Source organism: Oncorhynchus keta, chromosome 30, assembly GCF_023373465.1.
Source record: "Oncorhynchus keta strain PuntledgeMale-10-30-2019 chromosome 30, Oket_V2, whole genome shotgun sequence".
Taxonomy (NCBI): domain Eukaryota; kingdom Metazoa; phylum Chordata; class Actinopteri; order Salmoniformes; family Salmonidae; genus Oncorhynchus; species Oncorhynchus keta.
In genome coordinates this window covers 57812459-57836443 of record NC_068450.1, presented here as the reverse complement: position 1 = coordinate 57836443, position 23985 = coordinate 57812459, and the positions used below count along the sequence as shown (strand labels likewise).

At 44.6% G+C, this 23985-nt stretch overlaps 1 protein-coding gene across 3 annotated transcripts in view; it reads left to right on the top strand.

The window, feature by feature from the left end:
• LOC118363810 (neuronal membrane glycoprotein M6-b-like) overlaps positions 1-23985 on the top strand; it is a 35955-nt gene that overhangs the window by 2657 nt on the left and 9313 nt on the right. For 2 of the 3 annotated variants that reach the window (XM_052488641.1, XM_052488642.1), the window contains exon 1: positions 5424-5591. The exons of the other annotated variant lie outside the window; for it this stretch is intronic. In XM_052488641.1, coding sequence (XP_052344601.1) covers positions 5522-5591 — 70 coding nt within the window. In that variant the 5' untranslated portion in view covers positions 5424-5521. Of the gene's footprint in view, positions 1-5423; positions 5592-23985 lie in introns of those variants that run through there. 3 annotated transcript variants of the gene reach the window in all.

The following is a 23985-nucleotide window of genomic DNA, read 5'->3' as shown; positions in this document are numbered from 1 at the left end:
TCCCCCCTCCCTTCCCTATGGAACTCCCCCCTCCCTTCCCTATGTAACTCCCCTCCCTTCCCTATGTAACTCCCCCCTCCCTTCCCTATGTAACTCCCTTCCCTATGTAACTCCCCCTCCCTTCCCTATGTAACTCCCTCCCTTCCCTATGTAACTCCCCTCCCTTCCCTATGTAACGCCCTTCCCTATGTAACTCCCCTCCCTTCCCTATGTAACTCCCCCTCCCTTCCCTATGTAACTCCCCCCTCCCTTCCCTGTGTGACTCCCCTCCCCCTTCCCTATGTGACTCCCCTCCCCCTTCCCTATGTGACCCCCTCCCCCTTCCCTATGCGACTCCCCTCCCCCTTCCCTATGTTACTCCCCTCCCTTCCCTATGTAACTCCCCCCTCCCTTCCCTATGTAACTCCCCCCTCCCTTCCCTATGTGACTCCCCTCCCCCTTCCCTATGTGACTCCCCTCCCCCTTCCCTATGTGACTCCCCTCCCTTCCCTATGTGACTCCCCCCCCCCTTCCCTATGTGACTCCCCTCCCTTCCCTATGTGACTCCCCCCTCCCTTCCCTATGTAACTCCCCCTCCTTTCCCTATGTAACTCCCCTCCCTATGTAACTCCCCCCTCCCTTCCCTATGTAACTCCCCCCTCCCTTCCCTATGTAACTCCCCCTCCCTTCCCTATGTAACTCCCCCCTCCCTTCCCTATGTAACTCCCCCCTCCCTTCCCTATGTAACTCCCCCCTCCTTTCCCTATGTAACTCCCCTCCCTTCCCTATGTAACTCCCCCCTCCCTTCCCTTTGTAACTCCCCCTCCCTTCCCTATGTAACCCCCCTCCCCTCCCTATGTAACTCCCCCCCCCCTTCCCTATGTAACTCCCCTCCCTTCCCTATGTAACTCCCCTACATATGTAACTCCCCTCACATCCCTATATGTCTAGGGATGGATGCTGGCTCAGGAAATTGTTCGACCACACAGTATAGTTCAGCCAGAGTTAAGGTGAGGAAACTAGAGTTGCGGGTGTTTTCATTTAGGCAGTGTCTGAGAGCCAAGTCAGACGCGACCATCAGAGTTAGCATGGATGTACATGTGTGAGAGTGGATCTGTATGTGTGTGTGTGCTCTAGTAAAACTGTGGGGAGTGAGTATGACCAGGCAAGGTTGTCAGCAGGATTGGGAAAGGTGCCGCCAGAACCTACAACTCCATTGATGTTTGTGTGTTTGGTTACTAAGGATGAACTCTTTCCAGCATCCACGTTCAGAGTCCCTGATGAGAGGGAGCTAGGCGTCTCCTTAGCGACCGCCAGCGTAGGGGCGGGGCGAGAGCGTGCAGAGAATGGCCTGGCAGGAAAGTGGGTCATCCTGCCAGATTACGTCCCGTGTGGCCGGCTCTGTCCGCTCTGCCCCGTCTAACCAGGGGAGCAGAATTAGGAGTCGCTGCTGTCTCACAGCCCTCCATGTCCTCTCGTCCCAGCTGTGGTTGACTTAATCAGAACATCCACTGGTTTTCTCCCAGCCAACGTTTCCCTTTTACAGGGAGCAAAGGCAATTAAAATGGCCAGGATTAGACTAAAGCGTCAGCAGGAGGCTCCTAATGCCCACTCCCAGATAGTGTGTGTGTGTGTGTGTTAATTAGGTTGCTGGTGTTTGTGATCAGTCGATGAAACGGCATCCCCACCCGATAAGCAGTAGACACACACCATCACTGGACGGGTTGCTGCTATCCCAGGTTAGTAGGACACCAGACTCAGACGACGGTTCAGAGAGGGTTCAGGGGTCAGACAAGGGCCGCCCATTGGAGGAAACACGGTAGGCTGCAGTAGGGTGACCTAATAGGGGTCATGAGAATCATGGGAACTTGTCCAATAACATGGGCGTGTCTGAAATTGCACCCTATTTCCTATATACAGTAGCTCACTACATTTAGAGTACCATTAATGAGGGAGTAGGGTGCCATTTGGGATGATGCAGGTGCATGCAGAATGCCTCTAGGGGTGGTGTGCTTGTTGTTCTTGGTGCATTGAGAAAATCCTGTTGTTTTCATTAATGGATGGAGAGTCCCGCAAGTGGTGGAGGGGAGGCAGGTCTTCGGGGGCTTTAAATAGCTTCTTGAGAGGGAGGGAGAACGAGAGAGCTTGAGGCGTAAACAAAAACATGACTGTTTGTTCTAAAGCCTCTGTCTGGGTGGCCATCCACTAGTTCTGGGGAGATCGTCTACAGACCATGTCATAAGTTGAACTGCTGATGGCCTAGACCAGGGCTGCCCAAACCTCTTCCTGGAGATCCACTGTCCTGTTGGTTTTCAGTCCAACCCTAATTTAGCGTATCCGATTCAGCTAGTTAAGGTCTAGTTGAGCAGCTAATTAGTAGAATCAGGTGTGTTAAATTAGGGTTGGACTGAAAACCCACAGGATGGTAGATCTCCAGGAAGAGGGTTGGGCAGCTCTGGCCTAGACAGAACATCCACCCACAGGGTTGACTATATATAGACTCTCTTTACAGCCATCCATATTAGGCTCAGGATTTCAAAGATTTGCAATTTATTGACTTCGGCTGTCGGAGAGAACACAGAGGACGTGTCCTGGAAACCGATAGCATCGTTAGTTTCATATATTTCAATTCGTTTATGGCTGTCGTCATGTTGAGCTATCACCATAGCAACAGCGATTAACATCCCCTCGGCCTAACATAATCTCTCTGATGTTGAGTCGATATTTGAATCGACTCACATGTTGACTTGTGAAAGATCGGACCGATCCAGTTTGCCAAGTCAGATATACATAAATATCCTTTAACGGAATTGGTTAAGTTTTGTAAACCGATTTCCAAAATGGAGGTGCTTTGGGAGTAGGACAGAATTGGAGGACATAACTGCAGTGTTGTTTCCAGGGACATCAAAGGGAGGCCAGACTGTTCCTTTCTCCCCATTAACTCTACATCGGAGGGCATAATGGAGCCGTAATGGCCTCATTACTGGGAGAGAGACGACCCATTGTGGCTCTAGTTTCTCTCTATTCCACAGTAATGAGAAAGGAGAGGAGTCCCGGTCCCGCTCCTGAATTCATAGTCATAGTTTTTAAGATTATTATTATTTTGTGGTCATAAGAAAGTAAGTAGTCATTTCCTCTGAGGAATTAAAGGCAGTGTTCCGTTGTTGAGTTCTTTTTAAAGGGAAGCCATGTGGTTGACATCTTTGGTTCAGTGCATTTTTTGGACTTTAATAGCGAGAGGAATTGTGGGACATAGAATGAGCCAGCAAAGACTAGTGATCAGGGTGGCCTTGACCAGAGTGTGTCAGAGGGCCACACTAAAACGAGAGAGAGTTAGTTCTTGGCCTGTCTAGACCGCATTTGTTAGTCCTTAGTGGGTAATTCACAGCCAGTATACAGGATGCAGTCATATGGATTCAGAGGATGAATATACAGTGATATTAAATCCCCCTCATTCCCCAATGTCCCTCCCAACCACAGACTAACCATAGAAATATAATAACTAGAACAGCTGTTTTTGGTATGACACTATGGTCAAGGATTCTATGATTGGGGCTGATAGCCACTCTACTTGACCAAAGCCCAATGTCTGATTCTGCTGGAGATTTCCAGAGAGGATATACAGTATTGGCTTGACCGGTTATATCTCCTAAATTGGAACAGATTGGATCCGAACCTCAGTGTGTGTAGTGTGTAGTGTGTGTGTGTTATCTGTGTGCGGAAGGAGAGAGTGCCAGGGCCCACTGTATCTCATCTTCTGGACAAGTGCTTAATCTGTGACCCAGCATAAGGGATTATTGGATGTGGGGGAAATGGACCTTGAGGTTCACCCAGGAGGTTTGTGTTTTGCTCCCCCTCTATGATGATTGGATAGTGTGTGTGGGGGGTGGGGGTGGAGGATGTGTGTGTGTGTGACGATATTCAACCTTTTAGGAGCCTAGCTGTAGGGTTAAACTGCACTGCCCAGTGCTCAGCTCAGAGAACCAGCCTGAGCCTCCATATGAAGATCTTTCCACCATCAGAGTCTGACTCCTGATGACATTCTGTAAAACACCTGTTTGTGCTCTGAAAGCCTCTTTCCTGGACAGTTGTGTGGCTCTGCTACAACAGACAGAGCACTAGGCTTTGTCCAGCTAGACACCAAGCATTTGAGCTGCATTAGGCCACGTGCATCAGAATTAATACCTTATTTAAGAGGATTCGGGGCAGATGGCGTCCCTTTGTTTGAGGATGTGTGTGTATTATTAGAAAACGAGCTGAACAATTGTACACAGCAAATTAATTCAAATGAATTATGAATATGTTTTTTCTCCGTAATTTTTTGTCCAGCATGAAATATCGTATATTTTGTTAGGATGGGAAAGTCTGTAACCACCCCATCCCCCATCCCCCAAACTGTAGGCCTATAGTCCAGATCAAATAAAGCCTAGACTATTCTGCATTATTTTCTCTCTCTCTGTATCTCCTCTTCGTCTTCATCTCCCCCCTCTCTCTCGTACTCCCTGTAGATCACCCACTCTCTCTCTTTCTAGCCCTCTAGTCACCAGATGGAGGGTGGGCGGTGTGTTTTTGTGTGGTAGCTGTTGTGCGTTAGTGCAAGTGCATACGTGAGCGTTGACGTGTGTATATTTTGTGTGTCAGTGCTGTGAGTTTGCACACTGGTGCATGCAGATACAGCCTACGGTGCAGTAACCTAGAACCCTGGAGGGTTGACCAACACACTATCTGTATCTCTCTCTCCTTTTTTCTCTCTCTCTTGCTTTCTTTCTCTCACCTGTGTGATATAGCTGTACACTCATAGAAACAAAAGTGCTATATAGAACCTTAAAGGGTTCTTCTTCTGTCCGGAAGAACCCTTTGAAGAACCCTTTTTGGTTCCTGGAACCCAAAATGTTTCTACCTGGAACCAAAGAGGGTTCTACCTGGAATAACAAAACAAATGGTTTACCCTATGGGGACAGCTGAAGAACCCTGTTGGAACCGTTTTTTCCAAATAGGGATGCTATGTGCCTGGAGGCGGGATGGGTCATGTGATATACTATCAAAAGAATCCGCGCTCAAAATCTGCCATGATCGACGTTTTTGTCCATCGCCAAATTGGGATTCCAAGTGACATACGGCCAAAGCGTTAGCTGGCATCGTTTAGGGAGCACTAATCTGTGCAAAATCGGACAAGACCTTTGAATATTGTAGCCTAGTGTATACAGAGGAGCTAAGAGAGAGAGAGAGAGAGAGAGAGAGAGAGAGAGAGAGAGAGAGAGAGAGAGAGAGAGAGAGAGAGAGAGAGAGAGAGAGAGAGAGAGAGAGAGAGAGAGAGAGAGAGAGAGAGAGAGAGAGAGAGAGAGAGAGAGAGAGAGAGAGAGAGAGAGAGAGAGAGAGAGAGAGAGAGAGAGAGAGAGAGAGAGAGAGAGAGAGAGAGAGAGAGAGAGAGAGAGAGAGAGAGAGAGAGAGAGAGAGAGAGAGAGAGAGAGAGAGAGAGAGAGAGAGCAAAGTCAGAATCCAAAAGCCAGGGAGAAAAAGTATTCAAAGGAAAACATTCCAAATGGATGGGACGAAGCCAGTCATGGAGTCTACCACAGAGGAAAACCAAGAGGAGAGGGAAGAAAGCAAAGGTACGGAATGGTCGTTTTTGCGCGTTTCAACCGTACTGGTAGACTACTGCGCGATTTCACCTACTTGCGATGGCTTCGCTTCACGTGACACAAAAGCGCTGTTTTCTCCTGCACGGTGGCTTGCTCTGGCATGTGTTTTGTTATGAGCCTTTTGCAAATGACAAAGAATATTAAATGACATTATTTTGTGTGTGTGTCGCATCAACGTTGATTTTTATTTGGACATGTTTTACTTGACCAAGACAGAGGGCTGAAGGCGCGCGCTCGGTTTTATGGAGCATAGTTAATGCCAATTTGCCTTGCTTTGCTGCAGCCATGTAGAATCACCATTACCCTGTTTTTCAATCATGTGAAAATTATAAATGACTCGTGTGGCACATCAAAGGCGGGGTTGTCTCCATTGTATTGTCTCCTTTTTTATATGTATATTTGTTTGTCTCAGGTGCGCGTATTGGTGTGGGCTAATGGTCAGGTGCATGGACCACTGCTGCCGAGATTGGATCTCATCATTGCGAAATAGCCGTTTCACAAAGGGATTTTGCCATAGACGTGGTCGTCAATGTGACTGTCATTGTTGTCTTTGGTTTATGGAATAGATCAATTAGGATGTGGCCCGTATGTTGGCGAGCGTTGATTAAAAAAAAATACATAAAAAAAACATCTATCTGGGAATAAGGGATCAGCGACACATAAACTGGGGTCCCTTTCCACTTGACACATACCAAGCTCGGTCCTCTCATTTCACATGATAACACTCGTAAAAACGGCAGCTTTTGACCACCATTGGTCATGGAATGACAAATTATAAATAGTAGGCTATGCGCAAGGCATAATATTGTTTCCGCTATATGTTGGGGTGTCGTTGCCTTTGTCCAGCTACAAAGCAGGGGGTGGGGCCGACTCAATTTGCCCAATGTATAGGAATGTACATAGGGACTACATTTGTTTGTGATATAGGTTACTGGGGCAAAATAACACCCCTGCCCAGTCATTACCTCTCGGTAATCAGATAACAAGCAACATTATCCATCACCTCAATTAGGCTACACTATTTTGCAATCACTATTTCAATCAATCATTTTGATACAGACTATCCCTTGGCGCTACAGCCTACTAAATCTAATAGCAGCTGGTTCTATTACCTCCCTGTGGCTGAGGTCAGGAGTTGAATGCACAAATATGATCCTAAATCAGTTCTTAGAGGGCAGTGCTATGTAGCAGCTAGTGTCCTCGGGGCTGCTTCTTTAACCTGCCACCCCATCCATCCTCCTGTTTCTAGCCATATAACGCTACACTCTTCAAAAAAAAGGGTTTCAAAAGGGTTCTTAGGCTGTCCACATAGGAGAACCCTTTTTGGTTCCAGGTAAAACCCCTTTTTGGTTCCAGTTAGAACCATTTTGGGTTCCTCGCAGAACCCTCCGTGGGAAGGGTTCTACACGGAACCCAAAATGCACTTATTTGGAACCAATTAACCAAAAGGGTTATACCTGGAACCAACAAGAGTTCTTCAAAGGGTTCTCTTATGGGGACAGCTGAATAACACCTATGTTGTAGATGGCACCTTTTTTCCCCCGAACAGTGTACAACATACACCAAGGCTTTCTCCCCATCCCCCATCCATTCAATGCGTTGTTCAGATGTGGTTACATTTGAATACGTTTTACATAGAGATTTCAATTTAGTAGGCATACATGCTACATGTCATAAGGCTTGCCATAGCCAACAAATAGCCTACGTTGACCTAATCATAATAACTAACACTATAACATTAATGTTTGGGAGTAGTGAACTATACATATAGATTTTGCAGCAGCTTGGTGGTAGTTGAACCAAATTCAAATCTTGACAGTGTTTTCAGTAGTTAATTCCTGTTTTGCCATGTATATAGAAGTGTAGCTAACTACAGCTAAATGACTTAAATGTAAATGTAAATGTACAGGAGCTGCACACTACTGTTTTTGTAAGAAAAGAAATCAAATGGGTGAGTTAGTCTATAACATCCTTTCTTTTTCAGCATCAGACATGCCTGTTTCTCACCTAAAACACAGCTGTTGTGTTTAATAGGCCAAGTCACACAGGATGTTAACATCTGACTCCACAGTGGTCTGTTCTTGCAACTTCTAGTCTATGACATTTCAGATTTAGATATTATAATTGATCAAAAAAGTAGTTTGGCGGTAGTGAACTACAATTTCAAAGTAACTTTAGTTAAGTCAATTATATTTTTATCTTAACGGTAGCTTTAGTGTCGTTTAACTTCCGTGTGAAGTAACTTGTAGCTTGGTAAACTATATTTTAAGAGTAGCTTCCCCAATACTGTATAACATCTCCTTAGGAAGTTCTCCTGTGGTGAATCATCTTTACATGACACTTGCGGAACTAACGTTCTACAGGATATGTAGCTCATCTCTACGAAATTAATGTAACCTGATATCCTATGCATTGGTTAGGGGTATGGCCGTGGATAGCATTCACAGTGAGGGAAGGGGCTGTGTGGCTGGCAATGTCTTCACGATCTACAGCTGGAGTATATTCTACAACTGTTGACGTTGCACCATAATCCTCAGCATCTCTAAAATGGAAGAGATTTATAGTGAGTAGGGCAAGCAGTTGAAGCTCTGCCATGTCATATAAGAAGCTTGTGTGTTGTAAGTGCCTCGCCTCCATTGGGGATCCAACAACATCAGTTGCACAGTAACAGCTGTAGATTCGGGCAACCAGGCGGCCTCGATGTATCGAACCAAAGCATTCTCGCAGGCCTAACGCCTCAGTTGACGCATCCGTCACAATTCATAATGTAATCTGACCAAAGATGTGACCTGACATCAAAGCCCCTTACAATGTAGCCGATAAAACCTCTCTGCTGCTGACATCTGTCACGCCCTCCTTTCAGGCCGAAGACAAACTCAACCGCTCACATTGGCTGTGATTTCGAACACCCAGTTGGCATCCCTCCCTGTATTTCTGCCAAACCCCTTGAGGAGGCTAGGTGGGGTTTCAGTTGGGCTATATTGTACTCCGATATAGTAGAGGCTGTGAGAGCGAGAGAGTTTAAATTATTATAGGCTATATGCCTACTATTTGGACCTGTGGTGCCTCAGTACAGGGACTGGTCTCTGACCCTATTGTATGATACAGGATAGTTATTCTCTCTCCTCTTTCTCTCTCCTTTGGCCTTTCCTATTCCCTCCTCTTCGGCTCACTCTCTGTCACCATTTTCCGCTCGGTCAGTTCACCTCCGTCTCCCCCTCCCTCTCTCTCCTTCTCTTTCTCTCGATGATGTCAGACTGACTTAGCCAGGCATAAACCTCCTATTCTCCCTGTATCACACAGGAAAGGAGGGAGGGGGCAGGGGTAGTATGTTCTCCCTTACGTAACTCTCCGCTGCTTTGCGGTCCACATCTTCAGATCACAACCGTGAGGGATTACATCATCACCACCACGGCGATGGGGCGTAACAGTGGAGCGCTTGATGGGTTCCGTTTTAATATATGAGTCGTAGAACATTTCCTCACTTACCGTTCAAGCTGAACGCAGGCAGAACACTCGCAGCGCTATGCTCCCTTGTGCTAAACCCTCTACTGTACTGAACCTCTGTGTAAATATTCTCAATGCAATGTATCCAACTGCAGCATAAGTGGATGCCATTGGAATGTAGCACTGTAGGTGGTGTGTGTGAAATTCCCTGGTTACATTGAGTGCTGTTACATGCACACAATAATGCAATAATGCAATTATTGTGGAATGTCAGATTAATAAAATAGTTTGATTTAAAACATTTACATGCTTTGGAAGAACAACGATTTCCCTAATAGTCCTGTTTACATGGACACATGAAACCTGATGGCACTCGGATAAATGCAGAATATCGGCAATCAAAAGGAACATTCTAGCACAACGACCATTTTATTTTTGGAAAGCATATTTTGATTCGGACATATAACGTTTGTATGTGAAAATGACACAGATCGAAAATATAAATGCAACATGTAACGTTTTGGTCTCGTGTTTCATGAGCTGGAATTAAAGATCCCAGAAATTCACACACACAGTCGTGTGTGTTCCGTTCTCAGAAGGTTCAGGAAAGGTCCAGCTGAGGCCCTGTGTATCTAAAGGTCCCTCCCCTTCAGGAGACCTGTTGTTTGATAGACGTGCGGGGAGGTGGAGGTGGGAGTGTGAAGGGGCGAGGGAGGAGTGAGCAGGTTTCCTAGTTCTTTGTGTGTTGGCTTGGTATCTCTCTAATATCACGGCTGTAATAGGCAGGTCTCTCATTACAAAAAGGTGCTATCTAGAAGGGTTCTACCTGGAACCAAAAAGGGTTCCGCGATTCTCTCTCTCCCCCCATCTTCCCCTTTCTTTTTCTCTGTTCATTTATTTGACCCAGTCTCTCCTAATGTCTCTCACTCTGTCGCTCTCTCCTGTCGCTCTCTCTTTCATATCCCATCGCTCTTTCAGTCAGTCTGCTACATCCCTCTCTCACCCATTCACTGTCATCTCTTTCTCATCTCCACTATCTTAATTAACCTCCAAGGCCTTGAACAATTTCTCTCTTGCTCTCTCTGACACACACACACACGCTCTCAGCCTCCACCTGGGGAGTGTGTGTGTGTGTGCGCATTCATGCATGCATGCATAAGATTTTGTATTTTAGTGGGAGTATCCACGTGCAGCTCCTTAGGCTGTGTGAATTAAATTATGTATGTTTTACTCCTTTTGTACGTGTCTGTGTGCATATTAGTGTGTTTATGCTGTGTGTTAATTTTGTCTACAGTATGCTCTGTATGTGGGTATATGAATAGCACTGAGTGACAGGTTGGCGCAGCATGCATTGTTCCAACGCAATGCCAGCCGTGCCAACCTCCTGCCAGTGTCTTTGGCCCTCTTCCATCGCCTACTAATGCCCAATCTGCTCGCTCCACTCACATCCCATAAATCTCAGTGTGCCCGATTGAACTCTCGTCATCGTTAACGATGACATCAATACATCCAGGATCATAAAGAGAGACAGCCAATGTGATTCTGCCCAGTGACTACAAAGAGCGTGAAATGGAGCAAAAGACAAAAGAGGACTATGGTGTATTAATGGAAACATTGAATGGAAATCTATTCTATGGAAATGGGCTCCATGAGACTGTGTGTTATTCCCCAATTGTTAGTAAAAACCATTCTCTCATGACTTTGGTTCACTTGTATCTGTATTCGCAATATAACATCATGTTGAAATAACCACGACTATGAAAGGACAGGGGGCTCTCTGGCCAATCTCTGCTGTGGAGTCCATCTTTGATTCCATTGGCAGCTGTAAGAAATGGACAGGACTTCACATTGGGCCAGTGTCCATCCTTACCAGTGAGGTATGAAAACCTCCCTCCACTCACTCTGACCTGAAGAAGACATTGGTGGAAATGGAAATGCTTCATTTGACCGTGTGAATGGCCATAATCACATGACAGGGGCAATGGAAAGGGCATTAGCTAAGTCTGTTACATAAGCCCATTGCCACCCCGATTTAGACTGTACCAGACCCTTTGGCTGGAGACTCAGACGTACATTTTGGTGAATTAATGCGACACCGCTGCAAACAATGCATGGAGCCGTACTTTCATGTAATGTCTCAGAGCAGAGGACCGTAATCTTTACCTTGAGGATTGAGGGACAAGGGTAGACCACACTCTTACCCCTCTGGTTTCACCATAGGAATGATACTATGTGTGTGTGTGTGTGTGTGTGTGTGTGTGTGTGTGTGTGTGTGCGTGTGTGTGTGTGTGTGTGTGTAAAAAATTTAAAAAAGGTTATGTAAATTTATTTGTCACGTGCCGAATACAACAAGTCGTAGACGTTACCGTGAAAAGCTTACTTACGAGCCCTTTACCCAACAATGCAGTTAAAAAGTATGAACATTGATAGAATAAAAGTAATGGATACACAAATATAGCAAAAAAACAAAATAGTAACACAATATAATAGCACAATAAATAACAATAACGATGCTATGCTACATACAAGGAGTACCGGTACAGAGTCAGTGTACTTGGGTACGAGGTAGTTGGTGTTTGATTAAATTAGCAAGAAAGGCATTTCACTGTACTTGTGCATGTGACATTAAAACTTGGAACTTAATTGAGGTAAAACAGTATGTACTGGAGGTCGACCGATTAATCGGAATGGCCGATTTTAATTAGTGCCGATATCAAGTTTTCATAACAATCGGTAATCGGCATTTTTGGACACTGATCAGGGCCGATTACATTGCACTCCACGAGGAGACTGCGTGGTAGGCTGACTACCTGTTATGCGATTGCAGCAAGGAGCCAAGGTAAGGTGATAGCTAGCATTAAACGTATCTTATAAAAAACGGTCCATCTTAACATAATCACATGGTTGATGATATTACTAGTTCATCTAGCTTGTCCTGTGTTGCATATAATCGATGAGGTGCCTGTTAGTTTGTCATTGAATCACAGCCTACTTCGCCAAACAGGTGATTTAACAAGCGCATTCGCGAAAAAAGCGAATGCACCAATGTATACCTAACCATAATCATCTACACCTTTCTTAAAATCAATACACAAGTATATATTTTTAAACCTGCATATTTAGTTAATATTGCCTGCTAACGTGAATTTCTTTAAACTAGGGAAATTGTGCCACTTCTCTTGTGTTCTGTGCAACAGAGTCAGGGTATATGCAGCAGTTTGGGCCACCTGGCTCGTTGCGAACTGTGTGAAGACTATTTCTTCCTAACAAAGACGGCCAACTTCGCCAAACACAGGATGATTTAACAAAAGCGCATTTGCAAAAAAAGCACAATCGTTGCACAAATGTACCTAACCATAAACATCAATGCCTTTAATCAATAGACAGAAGTATATATTTTTTAAACCTGCATATTTAGTTAAAAGAAATTCATGTTTAGCAGGCAATCTTAAACTAGGGAAATTGTGTCGCTTCTCTTGTGTTTCATTGCATGCAGAGTCGGGGTATAAGCAACATTTTGGGCCGCCTGGCTCATTGCAAACTAATTTGCCAGAATTTTATGACATAATATTGAAGGTTGTGCAATGTAACAGCAATATTTAGACTTATGGGTGCCACCCGTTAGATAAAATATGGAACGGTTCTGTATTTCACTGAAAGAATAAACGCTTCGTTTTTTTTCTCTCTAAATGCTAGTTTCTGGATTTGACTATATTAATGTCCTAAGGCTCGTATTTCTGTGTGTTATTAGGTCTATGATTTGATAGAGCAGTCTGACTGAGCGGTGGTAGGCAGCAGCAGGCTCATAAGCATAAATTCAAACAGCACTTTACTGCGTTTGCCAGCAGCTCTTTTATGACTTTTATGACTTCAAGCCTATCAACTCCCAAGATTAGGCTGGCAATACTAAAGTACCTATTAGAGCATCCAATAGTCAAAGGTATATGAAATACAAATGGTATAGAGAGAAATAGTCCTATAATAACTACAGCCTAAAACGTTTTACCTGGGAATATTGAAGACTCATGTTGAAAGGAACCACCAGCTTTCATATGTTCTCATGGTCTGAGCAAGGGACTTAAACATTAGCTTTTTTACATGGCACATATTGCACTTTTACTTTATTCTCCAACACTTTTGTTTTTGCATTATTTAAACCAAATTGAACATGTTTCATTATTTACTTGAGACTAAATAGATTTTATTGATGTATTATATTAAGTTAAAATAAAAGTTAATTGTTCATTCAGTATTGTTGTAATTGTCATCATTACAAATATGTATATAAAAACCGGCCGATTAATCGTTATCTGCTTTTTTTTGGTCCTCCAATAATCGGTGTCGGCGTTGAAAAATCATAACCGGTCGACCTCTAGTATGTAGATTTGTGTGCTCGGCCCTCCATTTCCTGTAGTCCACGATTAGCTCCTTTGTCTTGCTGACGTTGAGGGAAATGTTGTTGTTCTGGCACCACACTGCCAGGCAGATTTCTGACCTCCTCCCTATAGGCTGTGTAGTTGTCCTCGGTGATCAGGCCTACCACCCCATCGTGTCATCAGCAAACTTAATGATGTTGTTGGAGTTGTGTGCGACCACGCAGTCGTGGGTGAACAAGGGAGTACAGGAGGAGACTCAGCACGCACCCCTGCGGGGCCCCTGTGTTGAGGTTCAGCATGGCGGATGGGCCGCCCGTCAAAGTCCAGTATCCAATTGCAGAGGGAGGTATTTAATAATGGGGTCCTTATCTTAGTGACGAGCTTGGAATGCACTATAGTGTTGAACACTGAGCTGTAGTCAAGGAACATCATTTTCACGTAGGTGTTCCTTTTGGCCAGGTGGGAAAGGACAGTGTGGACGCAATCTCTATTGCACTCATCTGTGGATCTGTTGGGGCGGTATGCGAATTGGAGTGGGTCCAGGGTGTCTGGGATGATGGTGTTGATGTGAGCGATGACCAACCTTTCAAAGCATTTCATGACTACAACTGTGAGTGCTAAGGGGCAATAGTCATTTAGACCGGTTAACTTGCAGTTTTTGAGCACAGGGACTATGGTGGTTTGCTTGAAACAAGTGGGTATAACAGACTGGATCAGGCAGAGTTGAAAATATCAATGAAGAAACTTGCTCCAATCCGTCTGGCCCTGGGGCATTGTGAATGTTAACCTGTTTAAAAGACTTACCCACGTCGGCTATGGAGAGTGTGATCACACTGTTGTCCGGAACTGCTAGTGCTCTCACACATGGTTCAGTGTTACACGCATATGCATCGAGACGTGTGTGTGTGTGTGTGTTTAGCTGCTTAAGCCATGTGTACTTTGTATTTGTATGTTTACGTGATTTCCCAGCTATCACATAACATTCTGAGAACCGTGTCTTAGAGCTTGGTGAGAGTGTGGTTGTCCTATGGTTATTTTGCATACAACCTCCCCACAATGTTTCTGGGAATGGTGCAGGATACCCAGCTAGCACATAATGTTCTGAGAACCATGTTTCTTGGGTGTGAATTTCAGTATAACGTTTCCTCCAGGTTTCTCAAATCGTTCCAAGAACGCTAAGAAACAATGTTCTTTGTTGGAATTTTAGTACTTTAGCATAACGTTTTCTGCAGGTTTCCTCATGGTTCTATTTAAAGCCATGTTCACAGAACATTAAGAAAACGTTCCATAAAAAAAAAGCAAGAAAACATTAGTAACGTCCAAAAAATATTACTTAAAAATATGTACATTCTATTCTCAGCGTCAGAAAAACTCTCTATCCTCTGTCTTGTTAAGTATTTTCAGGTGTGTTGGCCGCACCCACTAATTGGCCACATCTGATCTTAATGAGTGCTTGTTTCCTTTGAAACAGGGTCTGTTTCTAACATGGCAATCTAGCTCCATCCTGGTGGCTCAGTGGACTAATTCCATGGATAGAGAGCAGAAGATCATATGTTCAAATCTCACTGATGCTTTGCCAGAATCAACAATGAATGTTTGAATGATTAATGCCTAAGCAAATTAATTAATAAAACCTTCCACGAAAACGTTCAGGTAACCATAGCAAGTTGTTCTCAGAACCTCCCTGCAAATATAGAAATGTATGTTCCCAGAATAGGCTGAATGTTCTCAGTTTTACCGGTCAGGAAAAGTATGGCTTCGTTCCCAGAATCAATGAGAAACCAAAAATGTACATTCCCACAACTTCCAAGAAACCAAATGTGCTAGCTGGTTATATGCCATTTACATGTGCCTGAATGCATAGAGCTAGTTCTCTGTCTGCATATGTGTATGGTTGTATATTAATGTGTGCATAAGTGTATGATGGGAGTCCCCTGCACAGCTGGCTAGGTTTATCCCAGATTTCCCATAACAGTACACTGGCTGATGGGGGGGGGACAGGCAGGCAGGCAGGAAGAGGGACAGACGGGCAGGGATACAGGCAGGCAGGGATACAGGCAGGCAGAGAGACTGCTGGGATAAAGTATTTATCAAATTATAGGAGTGTCGTAGACGAGTGCTGAGGGGGATTTAAAAGCTGTACACTTCATTACACTTAATTATGCGTGAGCATGTACGGACCTTGTCGCCTAGCGTCCTTCATATTAATGCCGGACCAGGGTAAGAACTTGGCTATAGGATGCAGACCAGATCAGGGTCAGGTGGATAAGGTTCTCTGGATATGGAAGAGAAGTTTGATGGAGGTCACTTTTCACATGTGATCCTCTAAACTGTACCGTCCTTTGAGATCCGACAGAAATAGCCCGAAACATGCTGTCACGTGTCGTTAGAACTGTTGGATTTCACTATTTCTTTGGTCTATATCGTTGTGCTTGGCAGTTGTAGAATAGGGATATAACATACAGCTACATGAGAAACACGGAGTAGCCTAAAATATCAGAACATGCTGAAAGTATTAGTCATCATTTATCAAAATTCAACGAATCTCTAATCATGACACGTGTCGGGTGCCTGTTTTCCACCCCGAACCTGTTCACTTCTCTTTCATCGACGCCTCATTGAAGGAGCCATTGCTTTCCTGCTGTAGAAAGGACATGTGTCTCTCTTTGGTGATCCACACAGCTCTGTTGGGAGTCTTCCCACAATGCAATGCAAGAGGAAGTTGTCCTATAATGAATATGGAGCTTCTAAACTGGAATAGCCCCTGAGGCAAGAGAACAGACTGGAGGTGAAATATTCACAAGGCTAGTCATTATAACCGACTTTATTAGGCGCTAAAACGAGTCAATGTAGAGTTGTGTCACTGTAACATTTCATCATCATGTCTCGTAATATTTAGTAATGTGTCATATTACTAAAGGTGTCATTTACTAAATGTGTCATAACGTGACTCATAATTTGGAGCAGGAAAATCCCCTTGGAAAAGTATCAAGTACAGTAGCTATTTTAAATAGGTGTCTTTTTTTCAGAGCTTTAGTTTTTTTACCCATCAACATATGAACGTTAAAGTGGCTTTTCCTCTGGCTGTGGATGCTCCATTTTCCAAATGGGATAAAAACCAATCACCTGACTAATGAATAATGGATGTAGGCGTAGTCACAGTTCTCTCTCTGTCGTCGCTCTAACAACAGGTTTTGTGTAATCTCACAGCTGGTCCCAATTCCCCCCTAACCATCCTTACCCCTTCCATGTTTGCAGATCTGAAGGCTCTGGATAGGTATAAGCAGTGTAGTGGTGGAGATATATTGCTTCCATCTTATAGATCTGCATTGAAGTGCCAAAGGAAAGGGGTAGAGAGTGAATTGGGACCGGCTGACAAGAGTGTTCAGACCACTTTTGGACCACGCACATTCTCCTCTACCTCGTTCAGACCATGCTCAGGTTGAGGTTCGGAGTCATGTCCCCATCCCTGAGCCCTCTGCTCTGACCCCCGAGGGGGAGTTCATATCCTTCTGCTGTGTACGCGTGGGAAGGGAACCGAGGAGCTGTGGAGGGATGTAGTCAGCTAGCTACAGGCTCCGCTCAACTGGGTCGTGGGTAACATGCTGCCATGGCAACCACTATTCACTGGCCCCCGGGCCAAAAAAAGTGCTCTTTGCTTACTCTCACATGTTCTCTCTCTCTCTCTCCCATTTGCTTCCTCTCCCTCTGTCTTTCTCTCTCCATCTTACTTTCTCTCTCTGCCCCATTCGCTTTCTCTCTGATTTTCTGTCTCTCCCCCCTCTCTTACATCACAAAGCAGTAGGCTGAACTTCTTGACAGCAGAACCACTGAGAGGGGTTGTTTGCGAGAGCCTTTGGAGGCCCTTGCTATATAGGCCACAAACGATAGACAGTTTCCTATTTTGCCATTGTAATTCTCCAACTGAGCCTCGTAGGCTCCCATACTTCACCAAACGTTATACTTAAGCAATAAGGCCCGAGGGGGTGTGGTATATGGCCATGGGCTGTTCTTATGAACAACGCAACACAGAGTGCCTGGATACAACCCTCGAGGTTCCTTATTGCTATTATAAACTGGTTACCAACGTAATTACTAGAGTAAAAAAAAATGTTTTGTCATATCCGGCTGTCAGTCAACCAGTTTATAATTGTAAATATACCCATAGTAGGTTTTTCATACTCTTGTCTATTTTTTTTATTTTGTATTTTTTTAACCTTTATATAACTAGGCAAGTCAGTTAAGAACAAATTCTTATTTTCAATGACGGCCTAGGAACAGTGGGTTAACTGCCTGTTCAGGGGCAGAACGACAGATTTGTCTGAATTGGTTGAAGGTTGGTTGTATAAAAGTGTCAGATTCCACCCAAACAACATGGGAATCATTGAAGGTGGAGAACTAGACATAGCCTTGTGTCTGTTCTGAGGTCTCTGTCCATAGCTCTGAGGTCTCTGTCCATAGCTCTACTGGGCATATAGATATGTAGCCTTGTGTCTGTTCTGAGGTCTCTGTCCATAGCTCTACTGGGCATATTGATATGTAGCCTTGTGTCTGTTCTGAGGTCTCTGTCCATAGCTCTACTGGGCATATTGATATGTAGCCTTGTGTCTGTTCTGAGGTCTCTGTCCATAGCTCTACTGGTCATATAGATATGTAGCCTTGTGTCTGGTCTGAGGTCTCTGTCCATAGCTCTACTGGGCATATTGATATGTAGCCTTGTGTCTGTTCTGAGGTCTCTGTCCATAGCTCTACTGGGCATATAGATATGTAGCCTTGTGTCTGGTCTGAGGTCTCTGTCCATAGCTCTACTGGGCATATAGATATGTAGCCTTGTGTCTGTTCTGAGGTCTCTGTCCATAGCTCTACTGGGCATATAGATATGTAGCCTTGTGTCTGTCTGAGGTCTCTGTCCATAGCTCTACTGGGCATATAGATATGTAGCCTTGTGTCTGTTCTGAGGTCTCTGTCCATAGCTCTACTGGGCATATTGATATGTAGCCTTGTGTCTGTTCTGAGGTCTCTGTCCATAGCTCTACTGGGCATATTGATATGTAGCCTTGTGTCTGTTCTGAGGTCTCTGTCCATAGCTCTACTGGGCATATAGATATGTAGCCTTGTGTCTGTTCTGAGGTCTCTGTCCATAGCTCTACTGGGCATATTGATATGTAGCCTTGTGTCTGTTCTGAGGTCTCTGTCCATAGCTCTACTGGTCATATAGATATGTAGCCTTGTGTCTGTTCTGAGGTCTCTGTCCATAGCTCTACTGGGCATATAGATATGTAGCCTTGTGTCTGTTCTGAGGTCTCTGTCCATAGCTCTACTGGTCATATAGATATGTAGCCTTGTGTCTGTTCTGAGGTCTCTGTCCATAGCTCTACTGGGCATATTGATATGTAGCCTTGTGTCTGTTCTGAGGTCTCTGTCCATAGCTCTACTGGGCATATTGATATGTAGCCTTGTGTCTGTTCTGAGGTCTCTGTCCATAGCTCTACTGGTCATATAGATATGTAGCCTTGTGTCTGTTCTGAGGTCTCTGTCCATAGCTCTACTGGGCATATAGATATGTAGCCTTGTGTCTGTTCTGAGGTCTCTGTCCATAGCTCTACTGGGCATATTGATATGTAGCCTTGTGTCTGTTCTGAGGTCTCTGTCCATAGCTCTACTGGGCATATAGATATGTAGCCTTGTGTCTGTTCTGAGGTCTCTGTCCATAGCTCTACTGGTCATATAGATATGTAGCCTTGTGTCTGTTCTGAGGTCTCTGTCCATAGCTCTACTGGGCATATAGATATGTAGCCTTGTGTCTGGTCTGAGGTCTCTGTCCATAGCTCTACTGGTCATATAGATATGTAGCCTTGTGTCTGGTCTGAGGTCTCTGTCCATAGCTCTACTGGTCATATAGATATGTAGCCTTGTGTCTGGTCTGAGGTCTCTATCCATAGCTCTACTGGGCATATTGATATGTAGCCTTGTGTCTGTTCTGAGGTCTCTGTCCATAGCTCTACTGGGCATATAGATATGTAGCCTTGTGTCTGGTCTGAGGTCTCTATCCATAGCTCTACTGGGCATATTGATATGTAGCCTTGTGTCTGTTCTGAGGTCTCTGTCCATAGCTCTACTGGGCATATAGATATGTAGCCTTGTGTCTGTTCTGAGGTCTCTGTCCATAGCTCTACTGGTCATATAGATATGTAGCCTTGTGTCTGGTCTGAGGTCTCTATCCATAGTTCTATTGGGCATATAGATATGTAGCCTTGTGTCTGTTCTGAGGTCTCTGTCCATAGCTCTACTGGGCATATAGATATGTAGCCTTGTGTCTGTTCTGAGGTCTCTGTCCATAGCTCTACTGGGCATATAGATATGTAGCCTTGTGTCTGTTCTGAGGTCTCTGTCCATAGCTCTACTGGTCATATAGATATGTAGCCTTGTGTCTGTTCTGAGGTCTCTGTCCATAGCTCTACTGGGCATATAGATATGTAGCCTTGTGTCTGTTCTGAGGTCTCTGTCCATAGCTCTACTGGGCATATAGATATGTAGCCTTGTGTCTGTTCTGAGGTCTCTGTCCATAGCTCTACTGGGCATATAGATATGTAGCCTTGTGTCTGTTCTGAGGTCTCTGTCCATAGCTCTACTGGGCATATAGATATGTAGCCTTGTGTCTGTTCTGAGGTCTCTGTCCATAGCTCTACTGGGCATATAGATATGTAGCCTTGTGTCTGTTCTGAGGTCTCTGTCCATAGCTCTACTGGGCATATAGATATGTAGCCTTGTGTCTGTTCTGAGGTCTCTGTCCATAGCTCTACTGGGCATATAGATATGTAGCCTTGTGTCTGTTCTGAGGTCTCTGTCCATAGCTCTACTGGGCATATAGATATGTAGCCTTGTGTCTGTTCTGAGGTCTCTGTCCATAGCTCTACTGGGCATATTGATATGTAGCCTTGTGTCTGTTCTGAGGTCTCTGTCCATAGCTCTACTGGGCATATAGATATGTAGCCTTGTGTCTGTTCTGAGGTCTCTGTCCATAGCTCTACTGGTCATATAGATATGTAGCCTTGTGTCTGGTCTGAGGTCTCTATCCATAGCTCTACTGGGCATATTGATATGTAGCCTTGTGTCTGTTCTGAGGTCTCTGTCCATAGCTCTACTGGGCATATAGATATGTAGCCTTGTGTCTGTTCTGAGGTCTCTGTCCATAGCTCTACTGGTCATATAGATATGTAGCCTTGTGTCTGGTCTGAGGTCTCTATCCATAGTTCTATTGGGCATATAGATACAGTGGGGCAAAAAAGTATTTAGTCAGCCACCAATTGTGCAAGTTCTCCTACTTAAAAAGATGACAGAGGCATGTAATTTTCATCATAAGTACACTTCAACTATGACAGACAAGATGAGGAAAACAAATCCAGAAAATCACATTGTAGGATTTTTACAATTAATTCATTTGCAAATTATGGTGGAAAATAAGTATTTGCTCACCTACAAACAAGCAAGATTTCTGGCTCTCACAGACCTGTAACGTCTTCTGTAAGAGGCTCCTCTGTCCTCCACTCGTTACCTGTATTAATGGCACCTGTTTGAACTTGTTATCAGTATAAAAGCCACCTGTCCACAACCTCAAACAGTCACACTCCAAACTCCACTATGGCCAAGACCAAAGAGCTGTCAAAGGACACCAGAAACAAAATTGTAGACCTGCACCAGGCTGGGAAGACTGAATCTGCAATAGGTAAGCAGCTTGGTTTGAAGAAATCAACTGTGGGAGCAATTATTAGGAAATGGAAGACATGCAAGACCACTGATAATCTCCCTCGATCTGGGGCTCCACGCAAGATCTCACCCCGTGGGGTCAAAATGATCACAAGAACGGTGAGCAAAAATCCCATAACCACACAGGGTGACCTAGTGAATGACCTGCAGAGAGCTGGGACCAAAGTAACAAAGCCTACCATCAGTAACACACTACGCCGCCAGGGACTCAAATCCTGCAGAGCCAGACGTGTCCCCGTGTTTAAGCCAGTACATGTCCAGGCCCGTCTGAAGTTTGCTAGAGAGCATTTGGATGATCCAGAAGAAGATTGGGAGAATGTCATATGGTCAGATGAAACCAAAATAGAACTTTTTGGTAAAAACTCAACTCGTCGTGTTTGGAGGACAAAGAATTCTGAGTTGCATCCAAAGAACACCATACCTACTGTGAACCATGGGGGTGGAAACATCATGCTTTGGGGCTGTTTTTCTGCAAAGGGTCCAGGACGACTGATCCGTGTAAAGGAAAGAATGAATGGGGCCATGTATCGTGAGATTTTGAGTGAAAACCTCCTTCCATCAGCAAGGGCATTGAAGATGAAACGTGGCTGGGTCTTTCAGCATGACAATGATCCCAAACACACCACCCGGGCAACGAAGTAGTGGCTTCGTAAGAAGCATTTCAAGGTCCTGGAGTGGCCTAGCCAGTCTCCAGATCTCAAACCCCATAGAAAATCTTTGGAGGGAGTTGAAAGTCCGTGTTGCCCAGCAACAGCCCCAAAACATCATTGCTCTAGAGGAGATCTGCATGGAGGAATGGGCCAAAATACCAGCAACAGTGTGTGAAAACCTTGTGAAGACTGATAAAAAAAACATTTTACCTCTGACATTGCCAACTAAGGGTATATAACAAAGTATTGAGAAACTTTTGTTATTGACCAAATACTTATTTTCCACCATAATTTGCAAATAAATTCATTAAAAATCCTTCAATGTGATTTGTCTGTCTGTCTGTCTGTCATAGTTGAAGAGTACCTATGATGAAAATTACAGGCCTCATCTTTTTAAGTGGGAGAACTTGCCCAATTGGTGGCTGACTAAATACTTTTTTTGCCCCACTGTATATAGCCATGTGTCTGTTCTGAGGTCTCTGTCCATAGCTCTATTGGGCATATAGATATATAGCCTTGTGTCTGGTCTGAGGTCTCTGTCCACAGCTCTATTGGGGCCCTGTAGTTCTCATATTTCACCCCAGAGAGAAGCAGGGCAAAGTGAGAGAGATGGACTCGACCTCGCTCTGTCACGTAAATTCGCCTATAATGAATAGCCCCATCGATTTCCATTCTGGTCTGCCGAGGCCGTCCGCTCATGCCTTTCTGTTTCCCATTAGTGCACTTTAACTGTGATGATAAACAGTCAGCTGGCATTGCCACAGGCAGCATAGCCCCGGATGAGGCCACTAGTTTAAAGCAGGAAGTGGAGTAGTAGTGGAACATTCCATTTGACAAGGGGGCACAAGACTCAGGTGGGCCCGACCTGTTTGTCCAATTTCGAACAAACCCCCTTTGAGTTCTGGTCGTTTAGCCAGGTTCTTTTCTCAGATGTTGCATGTTCAGGCCCACAGTTTAAAGCAGAAAGTGGACCATTCCATTTGACGAGGGGGCACAAGACTGAAGGGGGCCCGACCTGTTTGTCCCATTTCGACCAATCCCTTTTGAGCTCTGCCAGGATGGTTGTCTTTTGAGATGGAAGTCAACCATTTCGAGTTGTTCCATATCGACCAACCCATTTGGCGTTCCGTCATTTAGCCTGGTTTTCCGCAGAGATGGGAGGAGTTAGTAGTTAGTGGCCCCTACACGGCCATCCATGCCATGCCTTGGTACTTCATTAACATTAAATGGGATCGAGATCCATTATGCAACGCTCGCTCCGTCTGCGTACTCTTATGCAACCAACCAACGCCTCATCTTGGAGTCTCAGCTTCTCGCTCAGCAGCAGCTGCCATAGTCCTGTGAATCGTCAGTTGGAAGCAACACTAGTGAGGACGACTAAATGCTTTGCCTGATATTATGGGATGCCATTGATGTTGGCCTGTGGATGTCATTAACAGTCAACTCTGTCACCCGTCACTATAGCAACGGAATAGCCTATAGGCCCCTTCTTTTCAGCCGGGTTCTGTCCCGACATTCATTTCAGCCTCATCAATTGAGTAGGACAAATAAACTATGGCTACAATCCTCCTCCAAAATGGAAAATGTATAAAATCACAATGGATTTGTTTATTTGGAGGAATAACTGTGAAAGAAAGGGCCGTAACGCTCCTGGAGATATTTGCCGGTCTGTAATTAGTGTGAGAGATGGCAATTGGAGCAGGTTGTCATGGAAACAGTGGCACATGTAAGAGTGCAATATCTTCCCCGATGTAACATCCCACGTTTGCAATGCTATTTATAACGGGCAGTTACATAAGCCTTAGCACTTGTGTTCAATGTAATGTGTTTTTTTTCCCCCCTCATTTTTCTTTCCTTCGTTCTCTCTTTTCCCCTCTAACAACACTGCTGTTGCCTCCTCTGAGGAACCAGCAACCATAGCACTGTCAAAACCCGCTCCACTGCCTCCCACAATGGTCCTTCATTACAGCCCTGCCCGTAACTCTTTGTGAGCAGTGCACTGCCAATGCGACGTCAGATTGAATGGTCTTGAAACAAAACGAATAGAATAGAATCCATGGCTACGCTATAGAGTTTTGATTATGTGGAGTTTTGTAGCTGCCATTGGCAAAGCAAAATATCAGG